Source organism: Acipenser ruthenus, chromosome 52 (assembly GCF_902713425.1).
Source record: "Acipenser ruthenus chromosome 52, fAciRut3.2 maternal haplotype, whole genome shotgun sequence".
Classification (NCBI taxonomy): Eukaryota; Metazoa; Chordata; class Actinopteri; order Acipenseriformes; family Acipenseridae; genus Acipenser; species Acipenser ruthenus.
The window spans coordinates 2,758,391-2,777,906 of record NC_081240.1 but is presented as its reverse complement, the minus strand read 5'-3'; the positions used below and the strand labels follow the sequence as shown (position 1 = coordinate 2,777,906).

Sequence of the window (19,516 nt, the reverse complement as noted above, 5' to 3'; positions counted from 1 at the left end):
GAATACCACGATGCCTGAAGGTTTAAATAGAAAGCAACAGTAGATCATTACATCATTAACAGGAAATGACATCACAAACACATTCATGTATTTAAATAGAAATACTTGAGTGTCGTTGTTTTGCTTTTTGTTTTTGAAACTATTTAAAACCAAAGCTTTTTTAGGTGACTGATTCATAAACAAATATGGACAATATGGACAAATATGGCCCGACTGCAGCGGGATACTAACTATACCTCCGGGGACAATTCGCTCAGCTTCGTTCATATGCATGACTGTTTTTTTTAATTGTTTTTAATTTTTACAGACTAGCGTTTTTTTTCTAATTTTACAATAAAAACCTAATTTTTCTCTCTTTTTATTTCAATGTTATTAAATTTGGGGATAGGGTAAACTTAACTCACACACTCAAATACACAATTCTACCAAATTTCTCATCCTTGACCTTTATTATATCATATAAAGAAACAAAATGCGAAGAATAAAAATAAAGAAATTCTAAAACACTTAGGATATGCCATTATAATACATACAAATGGCTCTCGCTTATTTTTTTAACTACCAAAACAAAAACCAACTTTAACAAAAACAAAACAACTATCCTTAAACAGGATATCTTTAGCAAATCATATTTTTAAAAGCTTCTTTTCCCCCCTTCAACAGAACTAATTGAACTAAACATCATGTCAATGACTAACACCATTTATTTGTCCATGCGCAACTTCAGTCCGCGTCGCAGCACAAAGGAATATCCACTAGAAAGAGTCCTGAGGGCATCAGATGATTTTTAATGGTTAGGTATTGGGTTAGGGTTAGGTTTTAGGGCTGGGGTTGCTTAAGGTTAGGGTTGGGGTCAGGGTGGGATGATTTTGTAGAGTTGCCGAGCTGTGGAAGTGAAAGGTGGGAGTGCTTGGCAAATGCCTTAGAATCATCTGATGCCCTCAGAACGCTTTCTAGTGGACATTCCTTTACGCTGCGTCCGTGCCACATCATATGCGACTTATACCGCTAAACGTACCCCCTAAATCTACCCTTAAACCTAACTCTGTCACTATTAAACTAACTGCTACTATTATTTCAACATCTCGTTTTACAACCTCTAGCGGCTACAGCCGACGTACACCACCTGATCTGAAAGGTAATATGCGGTAATACGCAATAATATTTGTACCTATATTTCATAAATAAATTCATAATCTCTGCATTTTTCTCAATTTATTTTTCTTAAAATGACCCATTAAAGCTTAATGACAATTTGGCAGAATATTCTATTATTGAGTGTGAGTTAAGTGCACCGTAACCACATTTTGTATTAGACTGTTTTTCATGTAATGGTTTAGTTGTATTGCATTGTATTATACTTGGGTTAAAATAAAACCAATAAATTAATTAATCCAGTGTGAAACTGTAAAACATTGTAAACTTGTTAAATATCAAAGAAATGGTTCACACCCTTACCTGTTTCAGTCCTTTCTGTCTCAACTGACACTGTATCATGGCTCCGGAGTTCCTTGACGGTGCATAACGCACAGCTCTACTTAAGACCTCCAGAACCCTTTGGTGTTCAGCACAAAGCTTCTGCTCCAGATTTCCAATTGCATCGATCAGCTTGTGCCTCTTGAAAGCAGCCCCCTCATAGTGTGGCTTGACGTGTGTTTCACAGTAAGAGGCCAGGCACGTCAAACAGGATTTCACAGCTTTGAACTTTCTCCCAGTGCAGAAATCACACGGCACATCTCCAGGTCCAGCATAACTTTGAGCAGGAGGATGGAGACTGAACTGCTCCCTCCCTCCCTCACCCCGAAGATAAAGGGTGCTCCCTCCATATATTCAGAGAAGCTGACATTGTTTAGCACAAGCTCAGTATTATCAGAGAGGGTATGTACGCTACTGACATACTGTATTTATTTATTATAGTGCTGATTTTATGAGTGATTAAACTATTGTATACAGAACAGACACTCAGACACAGGGTTAATGTTGAATCTTTTTTTAATGAAGCTCTGATGGCTTATTTGCAAAGCAGACTTTTGATAGAAACAGTGAAAAGGGCAGCAGCTCTGAGGTCAGGTTTCTCAATGAACATTAATTAGAAAACAAACAGTTACAAAAAGCAAAACAATAAAATAATAATTATATGTCTGAAACAACATTAACCAGTAATGTACAGCAGTGCAAATAAAAAAAAAAAAGGAATACAATGTTATACAACAAAGGAGCCTAATTTTCAAACCTTAGCAAGTGTACTAATGTTTATTATTTTTTACAGAAATATTGCACAGGTGTCAAGGCTTTTAAACAGTGTCTTCCCTCTCATCAGCAGAACATCATTCTCTCAAGTCCCTTCTTGTTTTGCTGTTGCTCGTTTTGTTTTCCACACTTCTTTATTTCCACTCTCTTTGACTCAGGTGAAGCCCAAGAGAAAACAAGAGACTCAAAGCAAGCCGTCTCTATCACAATCCAGCTCCGACAGCTTGTGACACTGTCAATAATCTGATCTGAACTGTGTTAATAAATAACACATTTACCATGGAAAACAAGAGACTCAAAACAAGCCATCTCTATCACAATCCAGCTCCGACAGCTTGTGACACTGTCAATAATCTGATCTTAACTGTTAGTAAATAACACATTTACCATGGAAAACAAGAGACTCAAAACAAGCCGTCTCTATCACAATCCTGCTCCGGCAGCTTGTGACACTGTCAATAATCTGATCTGAACTGTGTTAATAAATAACACATTTACCATGGAAAACAAGAGACTCAAAACAAGCCGCCTCTATCACAATCCTGCTCCGGCAGCTTGTGACACTGTCAATAATCTGATCTCAACTGTGTTAATAAATAACACATTTACCATGGAAAACAAGAGACTCAAAACAAGCCATCTCTATCACAATCCAGCTCCGGCAGCTTGTGACACTGTCAATAATCTGATCTCAACTGTGTTAATAAATAACACATTTACCATGGAAAACAAGAGACTCAAAACAAGCCATCTCTATCACAATCCAGCTCCGGCAGCTTGTGACACTGTCAATAATCTGATCTGAACTGTGTTAATAAATAACACATTTACCATGGAAAACAAGAGACTCAAAACAAGCCGTCTCTATCACAATCCAGCTCCGACAGCTTGTGACACTGTCAATAATCTGATCTGAACTGTGTTAATAAATAACACATTTACCATGGAAAACAAGAGACTCAAAACAAGCCGTCTCTATCACAATCCTGCTCCGGCAGTTTGTGACAAATAATCTGATCTTAAAGGGCACATAAGGGCCTTTTTATTTTATTGTGTTACATGTTCCCATGTGTTGCTACAACTGTTTACGGAAGGTGTGTGTATTGTTTTAATTTTTTTACATTTTGACCACTTTTTTAAACGTTTAAATTGCATTACCTGCCTCAAGATGGCTTCATATGTACCCACATGGACCACTTAGAACTACATTTCCCATCACTCTCCTGCTCACATATGTAACTCAGATGGATTTACCAGTGAGCAGCAGGATGATGGGAAATGTAGTTCTAATTATTAAGACAATACACACACCTTCCGTAAACAGTTGTAGCAACACATGGGAACATGTAATACAATAAAATAACTGTTTTAACAAATAACACATTTACCATGGAAAAAAAAAATACTCAAAACCAGCCTTTTTTCTACCTAGTTCTTTGCTCGAGGGTAAGAAATGGCAAAATGGGAGCAAGAAATATAAAACACTGGCAGATCGTAACCAAATAAAAACCAGAGAATCAGGGAGTGCAAACCAGACAGACACAAACGAAACAGCAAGCCCAGAGAGACGGACTCTAAGCAGTGTTACAGTGGAGGAAATTAAACGTTCTCCCAGTACCAAACATGGACCAGTCACCCTCTCAGGGAGCTGGATGTAAAAAGGAGGTTTTTTAGATGAAAGGGTGAGAGATACACAGCAGAAATAGCTGCAGTTTCTGTAGCCTGCTACCTAATTAGAAGGACAGAGAAGATCCCTTGCGAGCATGAGAGAGAGAGCCTTATAAAAGTGTCCCACAGTACAAGCACAGCAAAGTGTAATACAGTACAGTGAAATCTAAAGCACAGGGATGCATTGCAAAGCACAGAGAAGTATGGTAAAGCATAGGGAAGCATTGCAAAGCACAGAGAAGTATGGTAAAGCATAGGGAAGCATTGCAAAGCACAGATAAGTATGATAAAGCATAGGGAAGCATTGCAAAGCACAGAGAGGTCTGGTAAAGCATAGGGAAGCATTGTAAAGTACAGAGAGGTCTGGTAAAGCTTATTAATAGAAATGACATACCAGCCATAGTATAGCCATGGGTAAAGCATGGGAAAACTGCACAAATACCCTGGTAAACATTTATAAGGGGAGCAATGGGGGACAAAGATGTCCTTATGAGCTCTAGCCCTACACCCAAACTATTTGTATTCTCCCTCAAACAAGAAAGGAAGGCAGACACATTAATACTGTTCACTTCATAGAGCTGTGCTTTTGACCTATCTACCCAAACATTCATTATAGTAAATACTGCAGATTCATTCAGAATACAAAGGCAGGGAAATCTAGTCCTACATTCCCTGCATGTTTGCAAAACATTAACAATACAAAGATGCATGTAACTTTTTAAACATATATACACACATATTAGTCTTCAGTGCAGCATGCTAGTTTGACAATTAAATAGATTTGTTGGACCAATCACATGGTCTAGCTAATACAATAATTCCAAAAATCATTGTGGACTTCAGCAAGATTTAATTTAAATGATATTTACATACAATTCTCAGCTCACCAGTGGAAAGTGAAACTGTCCCCGCCCCTTCGATGCCTTTTTTGCTGTTATTAACCAATCAGCTGCTTCTTCCAATGACAGACATGCTTTCCAGCCAGTGCTGTGCTTTGATCCCAGGGGAATTCGAGTGGAAAGGATTACCTGAAAGGCTTGCAGATCATTGCATTGATAGATGTTTTGCTGTAATGTGTGTCCCTTTGAAAAGCGCCCATGCACACCCACATAGAGAATGGAGGCAAAGGGCAGGTAAGATCCATGGGATTGAGCTCCAACTCATTCAAACACTATAAGGTAGTCGTACTAACATGAATAACACCCCATAGCCAGGATATATATCGCTGAAATACTAGAGCTTGACACAAGAGATGTGTGTTGAAATAACAGCTACTGGGGCAGCCATGGCATTCAACCCATTCCTGATCCTGAGTGTCATGAGCGACCAGAGGGGGCAGCGCAAAGCCTCCCAAGTCCTACGAGGTGGCGGAAGGCCGGTATAGTGCAATACCCTTAGGGTACAGTAGGTGGCGCACGCAGTATGACACATTAATGAGCAGAAAAGCCAAAATGCATCGGAAAAATCTGACTTTAAATGAAAACCTGTTCCCTCAACTATACGAAGCAGCCTGCAGATTCTGACTCCCCTAGAGCAGACCTTCAAACAACTGTTATTCATTAAAAGGAATGCATGTAGAATTAATTCTGAGGCTTTCTATAGTAGCTGCTTTGAACATCCTCAAGCCAGTTCAAAGTATCTGAAAATAGTATTATTATTAAAAAAAAGAAAAGCATTTCACAATCGCTGTTTAGTTGCAAAAAAAAAAAAAAAAAAAGTGCAAGTACGGGATGTTGTTTCATTTTATTTCTCAGAAGTCTCTCTCTTTTTGTTGCTTTTGGTCTGGCAGCATTTGCAAAGCCTAGAAATATGCATGTGTTTTTTTTTGTTTTTTGTTTTGTTTGTTCATTCCCGCTGTCTGGTGTTGTAACAGTTGTCTGCGGGTTGGGGGGCTACTTCACTGGCTCCCCGTGCACCCTGAACCGATAAACGCAGGTGTATTCAGGGTGTCCCCAATTACTCAGCACTCGAAACTCTACCAGTCCGAATGAACCCATCTGATTAGCCTGCAAGGGGAGAGAGACAGTCGTCAATAATCTGTGCAGACAGCCTTAGAGCAGTGTCCCACGGCAAGGTGTAACAAAGCACAGTGACAGCTAAAGCAAAGGCTAAAGCATTCTAAAGCACAGAAAGGTCTGGTAAAGCACAGGGAAGCATTGTAAAGCACAGAGAGGTATGGTAAAGCACAGGGAAGCATTGTAAAGCACAGAGAGGTGTGGTAAAGCATAGGGCAGCATTGTAAAGCACAGAGAGGTCTGGTAAAGCATAGGGAAGCATTGTAAAGCACAGAGAGGTATGGTAAAGCATAGGGAAGCATTGTAAAGCACAGAGAGGTGTGGTAAAGCATAGGGAAGCATTGTAAAGCACAGAGAGGTATGGTAAAGCACAGGGAAGCATTGTAAAGCACAGAGAGGTCTGGTAAAGCATAAGGAAGCATTGTAAAGCACAGAGAGGTGTGGTAAAGCATAAGGAAGCATTGTAAAGCACAGAAAGGTGTGGTAAAGCACAGGGACGCATTGTAAAGCACAGAGAGGTATGGTAAAGCATAGGGAAGCATTGTGAAGCACAGAGAGGTCTGGTAAAGCATAGGGAAGCATTGTAAAGCACAGACAGGTATGGTAAAGCATATGGAAGCATTGTACAGCACAGAGATGTTTGGTAAAGCATAGTAAAAAGCATGGCAAATGCGCAGTATAACAAATTGTAACTAACATGTTACAACAAACATGCATTTTCATTATAAAACATGATGTCTGGTACTATGTTAGGTTACAGGAATTTCTGAGTTTGTATGCCCCAGTCTCACTTCAGCAGTGTCTTATTTGGTCAAAACACATTAAATCAACCACTTCAAAGTGTTTCAGCGCTGCTGCATTGAGAGACGTTGCACAATGAGCAGGGCTATCTGTTAAATGTAAGGCTGGGGCGATGCCTAATTTTTCACTATCAATATATAGTTCTCCAAAAAAAGCCAATGCATTGATTCACCGACGTTATGAAAGAGTTAAAAAAAAAAAAAGAAAACGCAGTAATACTGTAAGGAGCTGTGGTTTACTGTGAAACATTGCAAGTAACACTTTAAAAACTATTACGCATATTAAGTTAATTACATCATTTTATGCATATACAGTAGTAATTATATATATATATATATATATATATATATATATATACACAGACGTGCTCAAATTTGTTGGTACCCCTTCACAAAAAGCGAAGAATGCACAATTTTCTCTGAAATAACTTGAAACTGACAAAAGTAATTGGCATTCACCATTGTTTATTCCATATTTAATAGAATTTTCTTTTGATTTTTTATTCAACATAATATTGTAAATAAGAAAACAAATGAAAATGGCATGGACAAAAATGATGGGACCGCTAACCTAATATTTTGTTGCACAACCTTTAGAGGCAATCACTGCAATCAAACGTTTTCTGTAGCTCTCAATGAGACTTCTGCATCTGTTAACAGGTAGTTTGGCCCACTCTTCCTGAGCAAACTGCTCCAGCTGTCTCAGGTTTGATGGGTGCCTTCTCCAGACTGCAAGTTTCAGCTCTTTCCATAGATGTTCGATAGGATTCAGATCAGGACTCATAGAAGGCCACTTCAGAATAGTCCAATGTTTTGTTCTTATCCATTCTTGGGTGGGTGCTTTTAGCTGTGTGTTTTGGGTCATTATCCTGTTGGAGGACCCATGACCTGCGACTGAGACAGAGCTTTCTGACACTGGGCAGTACGTTTCGCTCCAGAATGCCTTGATAGTCTTGAGATTTCATTGTGCCCTGCACAGATTCAAGGCACCCTGTGCCAGGCGCAGCAAAGCAGCCCCAAAACATAACCGAGCCTCCTCCATGTTTCACTGTAGGTATGGTGTTCTTTTCTTTGAAAGCTTCATTTTTTCGTCTGTGAACATAGAGCTGATGTGACTTGCCAAAAAGCTCCAGTTTTGACTCATCTGTCCAAAGGACATTCTCCCAGAAGGATTGTGGCTTGTCAATATGCATTTTAGCAAATTCCAGTCTGGTTTTTTTATGTTTTTCTGTCAAAAGTGGAGTCCTCCTGGGTCTTCTTCCATGGAGCCCACTTTCGCTCAAAAAGCAACGGATGGTGCGATCAGAAACTGACGTACCTTCACCTTGGAGTTCAGCTTGTATCTCTTTGGCAGTTATCCTTGGTTATTTTTCTACCATTCGCACTATCCTTCTGTTCACTCTGGGGTCGATTTTCCTCTTGCGGCCGCGCCCAGTGAGGTTGGCTACAGTTCAATGGACCTTAAACTTCTTAATAATATTTACAACTGTTGTCACAGGAACATCAAGCTGCTTGGAGATGGTCTTGTAGCCTTTACCTTTACCATGCTTGTCTATTATTTTCTTTCTGATCTCCTCAGACAACTCTCTCCTTTGCTTTCTCTGGTCCATGTTCAGTGTGGTGCACACAATGATACCAAACAGCACAGTGACTACTTTTCTCCATTTAAATAGGCTGAATGACTGATTACAAGATTGGAGACATGTGTGATACTAATTAAAGAAACTAATTAGTTTGAAATATCACTATAATCCAATTATTTATTATCTTTTCTAAGGGGTACCAACAAATGTGTCCAGGCCATTTTAGAATATCTTTGTAGAATAAACAATAATTCATCTCTTTTCACAGCTTCTTTGCTTTATTCTATGACATATATATGTATACATATATATATATATATATATATATACACACATACATACATACAGTATATATATATAGCTCCCTCGCTATAAGGCTCTCAGTTATAGAGCGCCTCGGATATAACGCTCCTACAGCAGGTCCTCCAATTCCCTATACTAGTGATTCATGCAATATTTCAACAGTAAGTACAGTACCGGTGTTGTTCAAACTGTGAACATGGTTATCTTTCCTAACGTATTTACTTTTTTGCTGCGAGAGGAGCTGCGGCTTTCTCTGGGAGACGAACCTGGGGCGAGCCCATTCCCTCTTCCCCTCTCCTTCTCGCATTAGGTTTGCTCGTCTGTCGCTTCGAACGGAACTCCTGACCGCCGTTTAGCCAGGCTATTTATAGTTTAAAAACTGCTAAATTAAAATGATCCACGAGTGGGAATGTTATTTTTTTTTTTTTTAAATATAGCATTGATTATGCGGTGCTTTATGCATGGTTAATTCACGGAAAGTTACATTGTTGCTTCACTATATGTGCATTATAGAGGGAGAGTTATTTCAGTTTGTATTTTAGTCAGATGTGTGTTGTTGTGTGTCCCGCAGCACCCCCCACCCCCTCCCCCGGTTATAACACTCATATTGTGTGTCCCCCGAGACCCGCGTTATAGCGAGGGAGCTCTGTATATATATATGTGTGTATATATAAATATATATATATATATATATATATATATATATATATTTTTTTTTTTTACCTTTTCGTGTTGATTTGTACAAGTTGGGTGTCAAAGCAACATCCAAAAAAAAAGTAGTTTAAATCAATCAAAAGAAAAAATAAGCAAGACATTTTAATAAAACGCAAATAACAGCAGTGCGTTTCTAAAACGGTTCCACTACTCTCTGCATCCTCTTTAAACAAACAAACAAAAAAAACACGGAGGTCTCAGTATCTCATATAGTACTGCGTACGTCCCTGGTAGCGACTCACTAATCTGTATCAGAGCATCTTGCCTGTTGACTCTCAGCCATGAATTTGGACAAGTAAAACACATGCTCAGAAATCATGGTTTTAAGACCATGGTTGAGGTCTGCAGGGTTTTTATTGAGAACTATTCCAACATCTTTCCTGCTTTCGCAAAATTTGCAGCAAACGCATTAAGATACCTGTATCTTGTGAACCACCAGAACGGGGTTTTAGCTGTCAGAAAAGAGTGCAGACCAGCAAACGCTCTCGTTTACGTGAGGATCATCTCAATGGAAGCTCCTGAGAATTACCGGTATTAAGACTTTGATTTGGAAAGAGCACAAGTAATTTCTTGACATGGGTGCTAATTGAAAAATTTAAAGAACTTTTAAATAGTTCTGATCTTGACAGCTCCTCGCAGAGACATTGGTACATGTTCTACAACACTGATTTTACGTTGTGAACGGAGGATGTTAACTTCGTTAATCTGAAATAGTTGCACTGGACAATAATCTAACTTTGCTGATGCACCATGTAAAAACGCAGATGCTATGGTTGAAAACGCAGATTTTGAGATGGTTTGCTTTTTACAAATGCACATTTTTAAAGGCTCGCGTGACCTCTGCATCTCATTAAATGGTCATGCAAATGAGTTGTGTTACCGGAGTATCCCAAACATTACTTTCTATACTTTTCTGTCTTGCCATCTTACTTCAGAAAACAATTGTCAAACATCGGAAGGCATTGCAGCTCGTTCGAGACAGTATTTGTAATTATAGCACAACGCTCTTAACTCCTGCTCAGATCCAATCCCATCAGTAAACACTCACAGGGGCGGGGCAGGGGGGAGAAGGTGAGCTCAATCGCATTCAGATTCAGTGAGTCAGACCTGAGGGGAGCAGAGAAGCTCTGCACTTAATGCAAAAAATAATGGCTGATTCCAAATTTGCTTAAACCCTTTACACAAAAACGATGCGCAGGCTTGACTCGATAGTTGTTAAACGATACGATGCATCGATAAATCGATGCATTGGCTCAGCCTTAGTTAAATGTAGTAAGTTGAGTAACATATAGACAAAACAGGAATTACTGTGTATTGTGTTCTCTGTACAGACCCAGTCCTCACCTTTAGCTGGTAGGTCTGAAGAGGGTCTCCATCCTGATCGTAAGTAAAACGTCCCAAAAGAGTGCCCTCTTCTTGAGAGTCAATGTCCAAACCCTTAGAAGAACACACATTCATTACACATTTACTAACACTGTTTCCTTCCCTCCCAGTCCCCCCTCAGCTCCACTAGAGCCACACTGCTTCCCTCCCTCCCTCCCAGTCCCTCCTCAGCTCCACTAGAGCCACACTGCTTCCCTCCCTCCCTCCCAGTCCCTCCTCAGCTCCACTAGAGCCACACTGCTTCCCTCCCTCCCTCCCCCCTTAGCTCTAACCACTAGAGTCACACTGCTTCCCTTCCTCCCAGTCCCTCCTCAGCTCTAACCACTACAGCCACAATGCTTCCCTCCCTCCCAGTCCTCAGCTCCACTAGAGCCACACTGCTTTCCTCAGGCTTAACCCCATATACCATAACCATGACACTTGAGGTGGGGTCTGTTCTGTGGGGATCAGGTGAGTACGTACGTAGACTGCAAAGTCCCGGGGTGCGCTGTCGATCTTGCCCATGGGAGAGATGGATTTGGGGATGTGTTCTAGAGTCACAGCAGTGGGGCGAATGCGAGAGGCCAGTTCAATCACCACGAAACCATGAGACCCCCGAAACGCCCAACAGTTACCGGGGAGCACATCTGGCTGAGGGGAGAGAAAGAGAGAGCGATTGGGGGATCGGGAGATTGAGTCACCCTTTTTCATTCCCAAATGATGTTGTTTTTATGAGAACCACAATCCATAAAAGCATGTCAGCGAGTTTAGTTGAAATGCATAGTAGCAATACAGAGGTAAAATACAGCAAGTCTCCTAGTGCATAGCTGGATGATCCATTCCAGGTTTTAGTAAGAGCCGGATTAGCCCCATGGTATAGGTAACAAGCTCAGGTGGTCAGTCTTATTAAACTCCTAGTAAAACCAGGAATGGATCAAACTGGAGTCTTATTTCCATCCCTGCAGAAAACTACATTGAAGCTCTAGTAACGTACAACCCCATCATTCCTGTAAATACAAAATGATCAGTTATTTTTTTCATCACTATCATCGTGTCGTTAATGGCAGTGCGAGCTGTGTCGTTAATGGCAGTGCGAGCTGTGTCGCTAATGGCAGTGCGAGCTGTGTCGCTAATGGCAGTGCGAGCTGTGTCGCTAGTGGCAGTGCGAGCTGTGTCGCTAGTGGCAGTGCGAGCTGTGTCGCTAGTGGCAGTGCGAGCTGTGTCGCTAATGGCAGTGCGAGCTGTGTCGCTAATGGCAGTGCGAGCTGTGTCGTTAATGGCAGTGCGAGCTGTGTCGCTAGTGGCAGTGCGAGCTGTGTCGTTAATGGCAGTGCGAGCTGTGTCGCTAGTGGCAGTGCGAGCTGTGTCGTTAGTGGCAGTGCGAGCTGTGTCGTTAGTGGCAGTGCGAGCTGTGTCGCTAGTGGCAGTGCGAGCTGTGTCGTTAGTGGCAGTGCGAGCTGTGTCGCTAGTGGCAGTGCGAGCTGTGTCGCTAGTGGCAGTGCGAGCTGTGTCGTTAGTGGCAGTGCGAGCTGTGTCGCTAGTGGCAGTGCGAGCTGTGTCGCTAGTGGCAGTTCGAGCTGTGTCGCTAGTGGCAGTGCGAGCTGTGTCGTTAATGGCAGTGCGAGCTGTGTCGCTAATGGCAGTGCGAGCTGTGTCGCTAATGGCAGTGCGAGCTGTGTCGTTAGTGGCAGTGCGAGCTGTGTTGTTAATCTTCTGTTATTTGAGTGTACTGCAGAGGTCTGTGTGTGTTTTTGCTCTCTCCTGTTTCTTACCTGTATAACCACGCGCGGAGACTGGGAGTGATACCACAGAGGGATGCCAAACAGACTGAGCAGAGCGGTCTTCGTCTCATAGGTTTCTGAGCAGCGCGTGCTGATCACACTGGCACCTGCACCCCACACAAAACAACATAGGAGGGGATTAACAGGCATCCAGAACCTCAACACACTCAGTCAGAACAGGAAGGAAAACTAGAAGAAACTGAGTCATGCAGACAAGCATTTGGGCTCTACTGCCTTCATCAGTGTTCTTCAAACATCCGTCTACGTGTCTTAGATTCTTATACTTCTACCTTTGGTTTTTAACAATGCAAGGAGAGGACAGTACAGTGCTATTTCTACCACTGTACATCAGGTATGTTCAAGCTTGTGGTGGCAAGTTTGAAGGAGTGTTATTTTTCCAAAGATCTGTAATGTTGTTGAAGCCGACACCCTGGGATCCTTCAAGTAGCTGCTTGATGAGATTCTGGGATCAATAAGCTACTAACAACCAAACTAGCAAGATGGGCTGAATGGCCTCCTAATTTTCTTTCCTCTCATCAGCTCTAGTAACAATATCATTTAAACCACTTTGACATGTCGATCAAACTGTCAATGTAATCCAGTGCAGTGCTAACATGGGATGGAAATAACTCCCATAATAACTCCCATAGCAGCTCCATTCCTGGTTTTAAGAGTAAGCTTGTTACCTACACAGTGCTGCTAATCATGCTTGTATTAAACCCTTGTGTTGGTGAAACTGCTATGCAGTAAGAGTGGTATTTTCATCCCTGTTATTTGGAGGAAATCCAGCAATCTGTATCAATGGGGAGTTTGTGACTGTGAAACTTCAGAAACAGTTGCATTAACATTGTTTTCTCCACAGTTAGAGTAAGCAGCAGGGTTCCTAAAAAATATAGCTTTATTCGTCCTCACATGTTGCTGCATATTTAAATAATGTACCTGTCATTTTTCTTTTCATTGTTAACACCCTGACAATTTTTTACATTTATGACTTTAAGGTGTTTCAAAATGGCCGCTCTAGTGCACTGGGGTTTGAGATCTGTCCTCTAAGTCAGCGTTTTCAAACTGGGGGTCGCGACCCAAAAGGGGGGGGGGGGGTCGCAAGGCTATTTTAGGGGGGTCGCGTGATCACAAAAAATATTGACAGAGCATATACACTTAATCCTTAACCGTAAAGGATATGAAGCCAGACCTCTCGCCGTGTTTACTGAGTGTCCAGATGCTTGTTTGTACGTGTATATAGTTGTGTATAAAGTGCTAGCGCCGGTACAAATGTTAAGGGTTTTTTTCATGTTTCACACTGTTTCTCAATTTGCCACAATCCTTGGACAATGCTATGATTATTGCCACAATCATTGGTGAACTCCATTTGTTTGCAAGTACTTCCAGCTCTCAGAACTGCATCCTGTTGTCTGCGGAAGGTAAAACGCACATTTTTCAGACAGTAACACATGTTTCTTAAATGTACCCCTAAAGAAGAGACTTTGAAAGGGGAACTTAAAGAAACAGGCGTTATTTGCAAATCAGAGGAGTTACAAGTAGACGGTACCGATACTATATGCAAGTTTTCGATGCTTCGCTCCATTTCTGATGACAAAATTAAATGTTAATTCACACAGAACGACCATCCTGAAGCAGAAACACACAAGTGACACGAATGATAGGCTTGCTGTTGATTTAAACGCTTCCGCCTCTGTGTTTCTAGTATTATGCCACGGTTTCATTTTGTAATCTGGTTATTTATTTTACAGTTGAGATGATGGGTTGAAATAAAGGTGCACTTTATATTAGCTAAAAATATTTTTATTTTATTTTATTCCGGTGCCCTTGACGGCAGGAATAATATCGCACTGAGGTGTGGGGGTTGGGGTGGGGGGGGGGTCGTCACACAGGTTTCCAAAGGTTTGAGAACCCCTGCACTAAATCACTGCAGGAAAAACAACAAAAAAGTGCTCTGGATTTTCTTTTCCGTACCACATCATGGATCGTTTTGCTGTGTTACCTGTTTGACAATGTGGGCATCAATCCTTACACTATCAGTGCACTACAGCAGACATTTTGAAAAGAGCTTTGAAGCAGACTTTAAAGTTCTAAGTATAAAAAGTTAGGATGTTAACAATGAAAAGAAAAATTACAGGGAAGCTATTTAAACAGTTGTAGCAACACGTGGGGACGTGTGATGCTACACTGTTAAGGACCCCTCTACTTACTCTTTCAGCTCTCTGTAACAGAGCTGTCTCAGTATTATGATGGGCAGCTCTTACCTGCTGACTCCAAGGCATAGTCTACCAGTCCGATCCCATCAGCTCTGTACAGATTAATAGCGCGCTGCACTATCCTGTGCACAGCCTGCAGACACACACAAAGAGACCAGGACAGGCGTTACAAACAGCTAACAAGCTCCTTTGTGTTCTAATCGACTGTATTCACAGCAGAGAGTTATGGGTTCTTTTACCATAGATAAACCGTGTGTTCCGTGGAAAACTTCCCCTGTGCCACGGCAAATTTGTGGTACCTCGAGGTACAGCACAGTATACCTCAGCTATCATGCGGTGCAGCTTGAAGTGTAAAAGCAATACTTCCTTCTTCCAGCAGAGTGCACTAGAGAGCTTTAGGATTTGGATGGGCTGTATACCTTTTCTCCTGAACAAGATGATTTCTGCTCAGGATTTGTTTAATGCTCCCCTCCCTCTTATGTGTACTGTATTAACAAACGTTGGCTTCTGTATTTTCAAAATGAATGGGCTGATCGACAACGAGACCTTGTATTAAAGGTTAGATTAACCAGCGTGTCTTTGTAGTAGTTTACAGTATGAGGTGAGAGTATGAAGTGATTATGAGGTCCCTGGTGACTCTCCCTGGTTTGGGTGTGTCAGTCAGTCTCACCTGCTCTGTGACTCCGCCCACACCAGCCAGGTGCAAGGTGTCTCCGATGGAGTGCGCCATTCCGATGGTGTCCGACTCTCTGCGCGCTCTCTCCTCAGACAGTCTCTCCAGGATCCTGCTCTCCAGCTCCTGCAGCGCCCCCTGCAGCTCCTCCCGCTCCACCAGCGACGCAGCAGCGCCCCCCTCTGTCTCGGAGAGGTACTGCTTCAGCCACTGCCCAACCTCCGACTGCACCTGAGAGAGAGAGAGAGAGAGAGAGAGAGAGAGAGAGTTGGATCATGAAAATGTCAGTGTTTCCATTTCTAACTGGGACTGACTTGAAAGTGGTTTGAAACCAGACTCATTTTCCATCAGCAGCAGATCAAATCCATTTCAAATCCTGTCTGTCTGTCTGTCAGTCTGTCAGCCCCAGTTAGGATTGCGGGCTGGCAGAATTCGACCTCTCCACGCTGATGGTGGAAGTTACCTAATAAGCGTCCAATGTGAAACATGCAAGCCAAGTCAGGCTTTTAACATCAGACTACAGAAGAAAAAAACAGGCAGAGCATGAGGGCTGTGAGAAGATCGTATTGTCAAGGAAATATTAGAGGATGGTGATTTATAAAGAGCAATTATACAAAGATGAGATGCACACAAGTGAACCTTTTACTTTTTGTAGAATATCTGGTTCCAGACTGGGTTGGAGATGGAACCTGCTTGATATTGGAAGGCGATGAGACTGAGTTTTACAGCCTGGTTTCATGGTGCTGATGGAGACGTGGCGCATCCAGGTGACGTTGTGTGTAACGTGTCTGGGTGCAGATTGGACTGTGGACTGCAGATGGAAGAGGCTGGAGCCCCAGTTTGATGCTGGGATCGAGACGAGCCTGCTTTTTAAAATTATTTTATTAAATTAGTCATTTAGTAGACTCTTTTACCCAAAGTGACTTACACAGAGACTAGGGGATGAACTATGCATCACAATTGCCACTTACAATAGGACCTTGTTTGTTTTACGTCTCATCCGAAGGACGGAGCACAAGGACTTGCTCAGGGTCACATGCAGTGAGTCAGTCGCTGAGCTGGGATTGAAGCAGGAACCTCCTGGTAACAAGACCCCTTTCTCTAACCACTTGACCAACAAGCCTCCAGCTTTCATGGTGCTGATGGAACCCTGCCCAGTTCAGTTCAGTACCTGAGTCTTCATGGTGTGCAGCGTGGCGGGCAGTGTCTCCAGCTCCCTCTGCATGGTGCTCTGGGCGCTGGTCAGTCCGGTCACTTCGCTGCGCAGAGCGTGGAGCTGCTGCTCCAGACGGGACAGCTCAGAGAGCAGCCTGGTGTGATCTTCAGACAGGCGGCTGGGCAAGGGGAGCAGGGAGCGGGTTATCAAAGAGTTTGTACAGCAGCCAAGTACTTTCAGCAATCAAACTGTCTTGCTACAATCTCAGAAACCACGGCAGTAATTGAGTGATTGAAGCGAACACAATAATTCCATGAATCTTACCTGCCCTGCACCTCCACCCAGTATGCAAGTCTCAAATGTGCAGTTTTGAAAGAAACACATGTTACAGCACACGTGTCTTTGTTTAAAACATGATACTAGTTCTTGTTTTGTTTGCCTTGCCTTCCAGGAAATCTGTTATACCTACACATCCTATATCATTCATATACATACACCCGTGTGTACACACATACCTACATACATACACTTATGCATATTCACAAACATACATATATACACACCCACAGATGTACATATACATACATACATACATACATACATACATACATACATACATACATACATACCCTTGGAATCCAGATTTCATCTGAGACAGCTCGGTTTGAACTCTCTGAGGAGAAAAAGATTAAAAAGAATTTCAGCAACCTGGGCTGAGCTTTAAAGAGCTGCTGTGTCCTGTTCTATTGGAAATTACAGCATAGTATTGTTTCTAAAACCCTTAGAGTCACATATCCAAAAGCAGTCTATAGTCCCTCTAACTATCAGCAGAGAATTGCCCTGTGATGTTAAACTTGCCGGTCCTTCTTTAATAGCAGTATACAAAAAGATCTAGTGGAGAAAAGGAAATGTGTTTTCAGGACATTGTGACCTGCTTCCTGTCACTTCTCCACCCCTCAAGGCGATGGGTTTCCCCAGTGCTGCGCTCCTGTTTCTGAATACCTCTGATTTGTGATGGAGCTGCTCCAGCTCTTCCCTCCACTTCTCCTCCCTGTCCTGCAGTAAAAGCTTAATCTCCTCCTGTGGAAACAAACAGAGGGTTTTGTTACATTGCACTCCCTGCCTCTCCTCCTGTCTTTTCTGAAGCTTTCCCCTGCTCTCTCCTTCTCGCTCTCTCCCACTCCCCCTTCACTTATGGCCCTCTTACTTCTATCCTGCTATCTCCCCTCTTTTCCCCCTTTCCTTTCTCACCTTTAGCCCCTTCCTTCTCATTCTCTTCTCATCTTCACCCTCTCCTCTGTCTCTGTCTCTCCCTCTCACCCCTCTCACTTTCACCCCCTCTGTCCTTTCTCCCTGTTCATGTCCCTGTCCCCCTCTCACACCTTGATCTCCTCCTCTCCCTCTCACCTTCACCCCCTCCCACCTCTCTCCCTCTCCTCATCCTCGCTCTCACATTGACCCTCTCCTCCTCTCTCTCACCTTGACTTTCTCCCTCTCCTCCTCGTCCTCTCTCATCTTAACTCTCCCTCTCCTCGACTCTCTCTCTCCTCCTCCTCCTCCTCTCTCTCACCTTGACCCTCTCCCTCCTCCTCCTCTCTGTCACCTTGACCACCTCTCTCTCCTTCTCTCTCTCACCTTGACTCTCTCCATCCTCCTCCTCCTCCTCCTCCTCTCTCTTACCTTGACCCTCTCCCTCTCCTCCTCTTGGACTCTGCCCTGTCTCTCTCCGATGGCGGTGTGGATGAGTTTAGTCACGCCCTCGCTGGTCAGGGCTCTCTCCCTCTGCTTGCCATGCTCCTCCTTCTCTCTCTCCAGCTCCCTCTCCATGCTCTCCACCTTCTCCAGCGCTGACTCTCGGAGAGAACTCAGGGTGAGCAGCTGCCTCTCCACCGCAGCCAGCCGGGTCAATAGTGCCGAGTCCTGGATCAGAAAGACACAGAGACACACAGTGAAAATGCAATCTGCTAGTGACTTCACAGAGACACACACAGATAAACACAGACACACAGAGACACAGAGACAGAGAGACAGAGAGACACGTGCTGTCAAAATGCAATCAGCTAGCGTCTCTATCACAGAGACACGGATACAGACACAGAGAGATACAGACACACACACACAGAGACAGGGGGATACAAGGGTCACAGGCACAGAGACACACAAAGACAGGGGGCTTAGAAATGACCAGTTCAATCTCCAGAAAAACGCACACTGTGATATTTGTAAAGATTGTGTGTACCAGAAGGTCATTTTTTGTTCATTTATTGCTTTGAGAGAAATGCTTTTAAAAAAATACAATACGCATATAATGCCTTCTTCACACAGCTGTTATGAGGCCGGTAGAGGTGAAAGGTCACCTCATCAGTAATGGGATGAGAAGTGTCCCAGTGCAATGTCACTGTTGGAAGTGGTACCTGTTTTACCTGCTTTGATGCCGGTGCTTTGCTATCCTGAGACAGCGCCGCTTTGGACTCGTCAACTATCTTCCAAACCGGGTCTGGTACCACTGTGTCAGACTGGTTCCAGACCAGAGGGTACAAGTACCAGAGCCCTAGAGCACAGAGACAGCACAGGAAGAGAAGAGCCAGCTTAAAGCACTCTGTAAGGACTGACTTTCTATTCTCCTACCTCATATTAGCACAAACAATATTACAATGCTAACCACTACCTTAAAATCCATTCTCTTACCTCATATTAGCACTAGCAATATTACAATGCTAACCACTACTTTAAAATCCATTCTCCTACCTCTTATTAGCACTAACAATATTATCACTGCCCCCCTTTGAAGGACTATTATATATTTGTTGAATATATTTAGGTTCTTAGCTTTATTGTATTCATTCATTTGGCTGTCTGAATTAACTGTTGCTTTTAATGAAATACTTTAACACTATCGTTCATTGAATACACATAAGAACCCTGATGTTTTCACCCCAGTGTTAAAACTAGAACACTCGTGCTACCTGAAATCAATAGACGGGGTCAATACCAT

At 42.7% G+C, this 19,516-nt stretch overlaps 1 protein-coding gene across 5 annotated transcripts in view; it reads right to left on the bottom strand.

Annotated features, from left to right (window-relative positions):
- Nucleotides 1-1,974: 1,974 nt before the first annotated feature.
- The window catches only part of LOC117965690 (SUN domain-containing protein 2-like), a 37,170-nt gene continuing 19,628 nt past the window's right edge, over nt 1,975-19,516 (bottom strand). For 4 of the 5 annotated variants that reach the window (XM_059016146.1, XM_059016145.1, XM_059016144.1 and 1 more), the window contains 11 exons: nt 18,936-19,072; nt 18,202-18,441; nt 17,524-17,601; nt 17,151-17,194; nt 16,537-16,699; nt 15,363-15,596; nt 14,741-14,825; nt 12,468-12,583; nt 11,179-11,346; nt 10,678-10,770; nt 1,975-5,924 (listed from right to left, as the gene is read on the bottom strand). In XM_059016146.1, coding sequence (XP_058872129.1) covers nt 5,811-5,924; nt 10,678-10,770; nt 11,179-11,346; nt 12,468-12,583; nt 14,741-14,825; nt 15,363-15,596; nt 16,537-16,699; nt 17,151-17,194; nt 17,524-17,601; nt 18,202-18,441; nt 18,936-19,072 — 1,472 coding nt within the window. In that variant the 3' untranslated portion in view covers nt 1,975-5,810. The remainder of the gene's footprint in view (nt 5,925-10,677; nt 10,771-11,178; nt 11,347-12,467; nt 12,584-14,740; nt 14,826-15,362; nt 15,597-16,536; nt 16,700-17,150; nt 17,195-17,523; nt 17,602-18,201; nt 18,442-18,935; nt 19,073-19,516) is intronic. The other variant, XM_059016148.1, reaches the window with a different exon arrangement.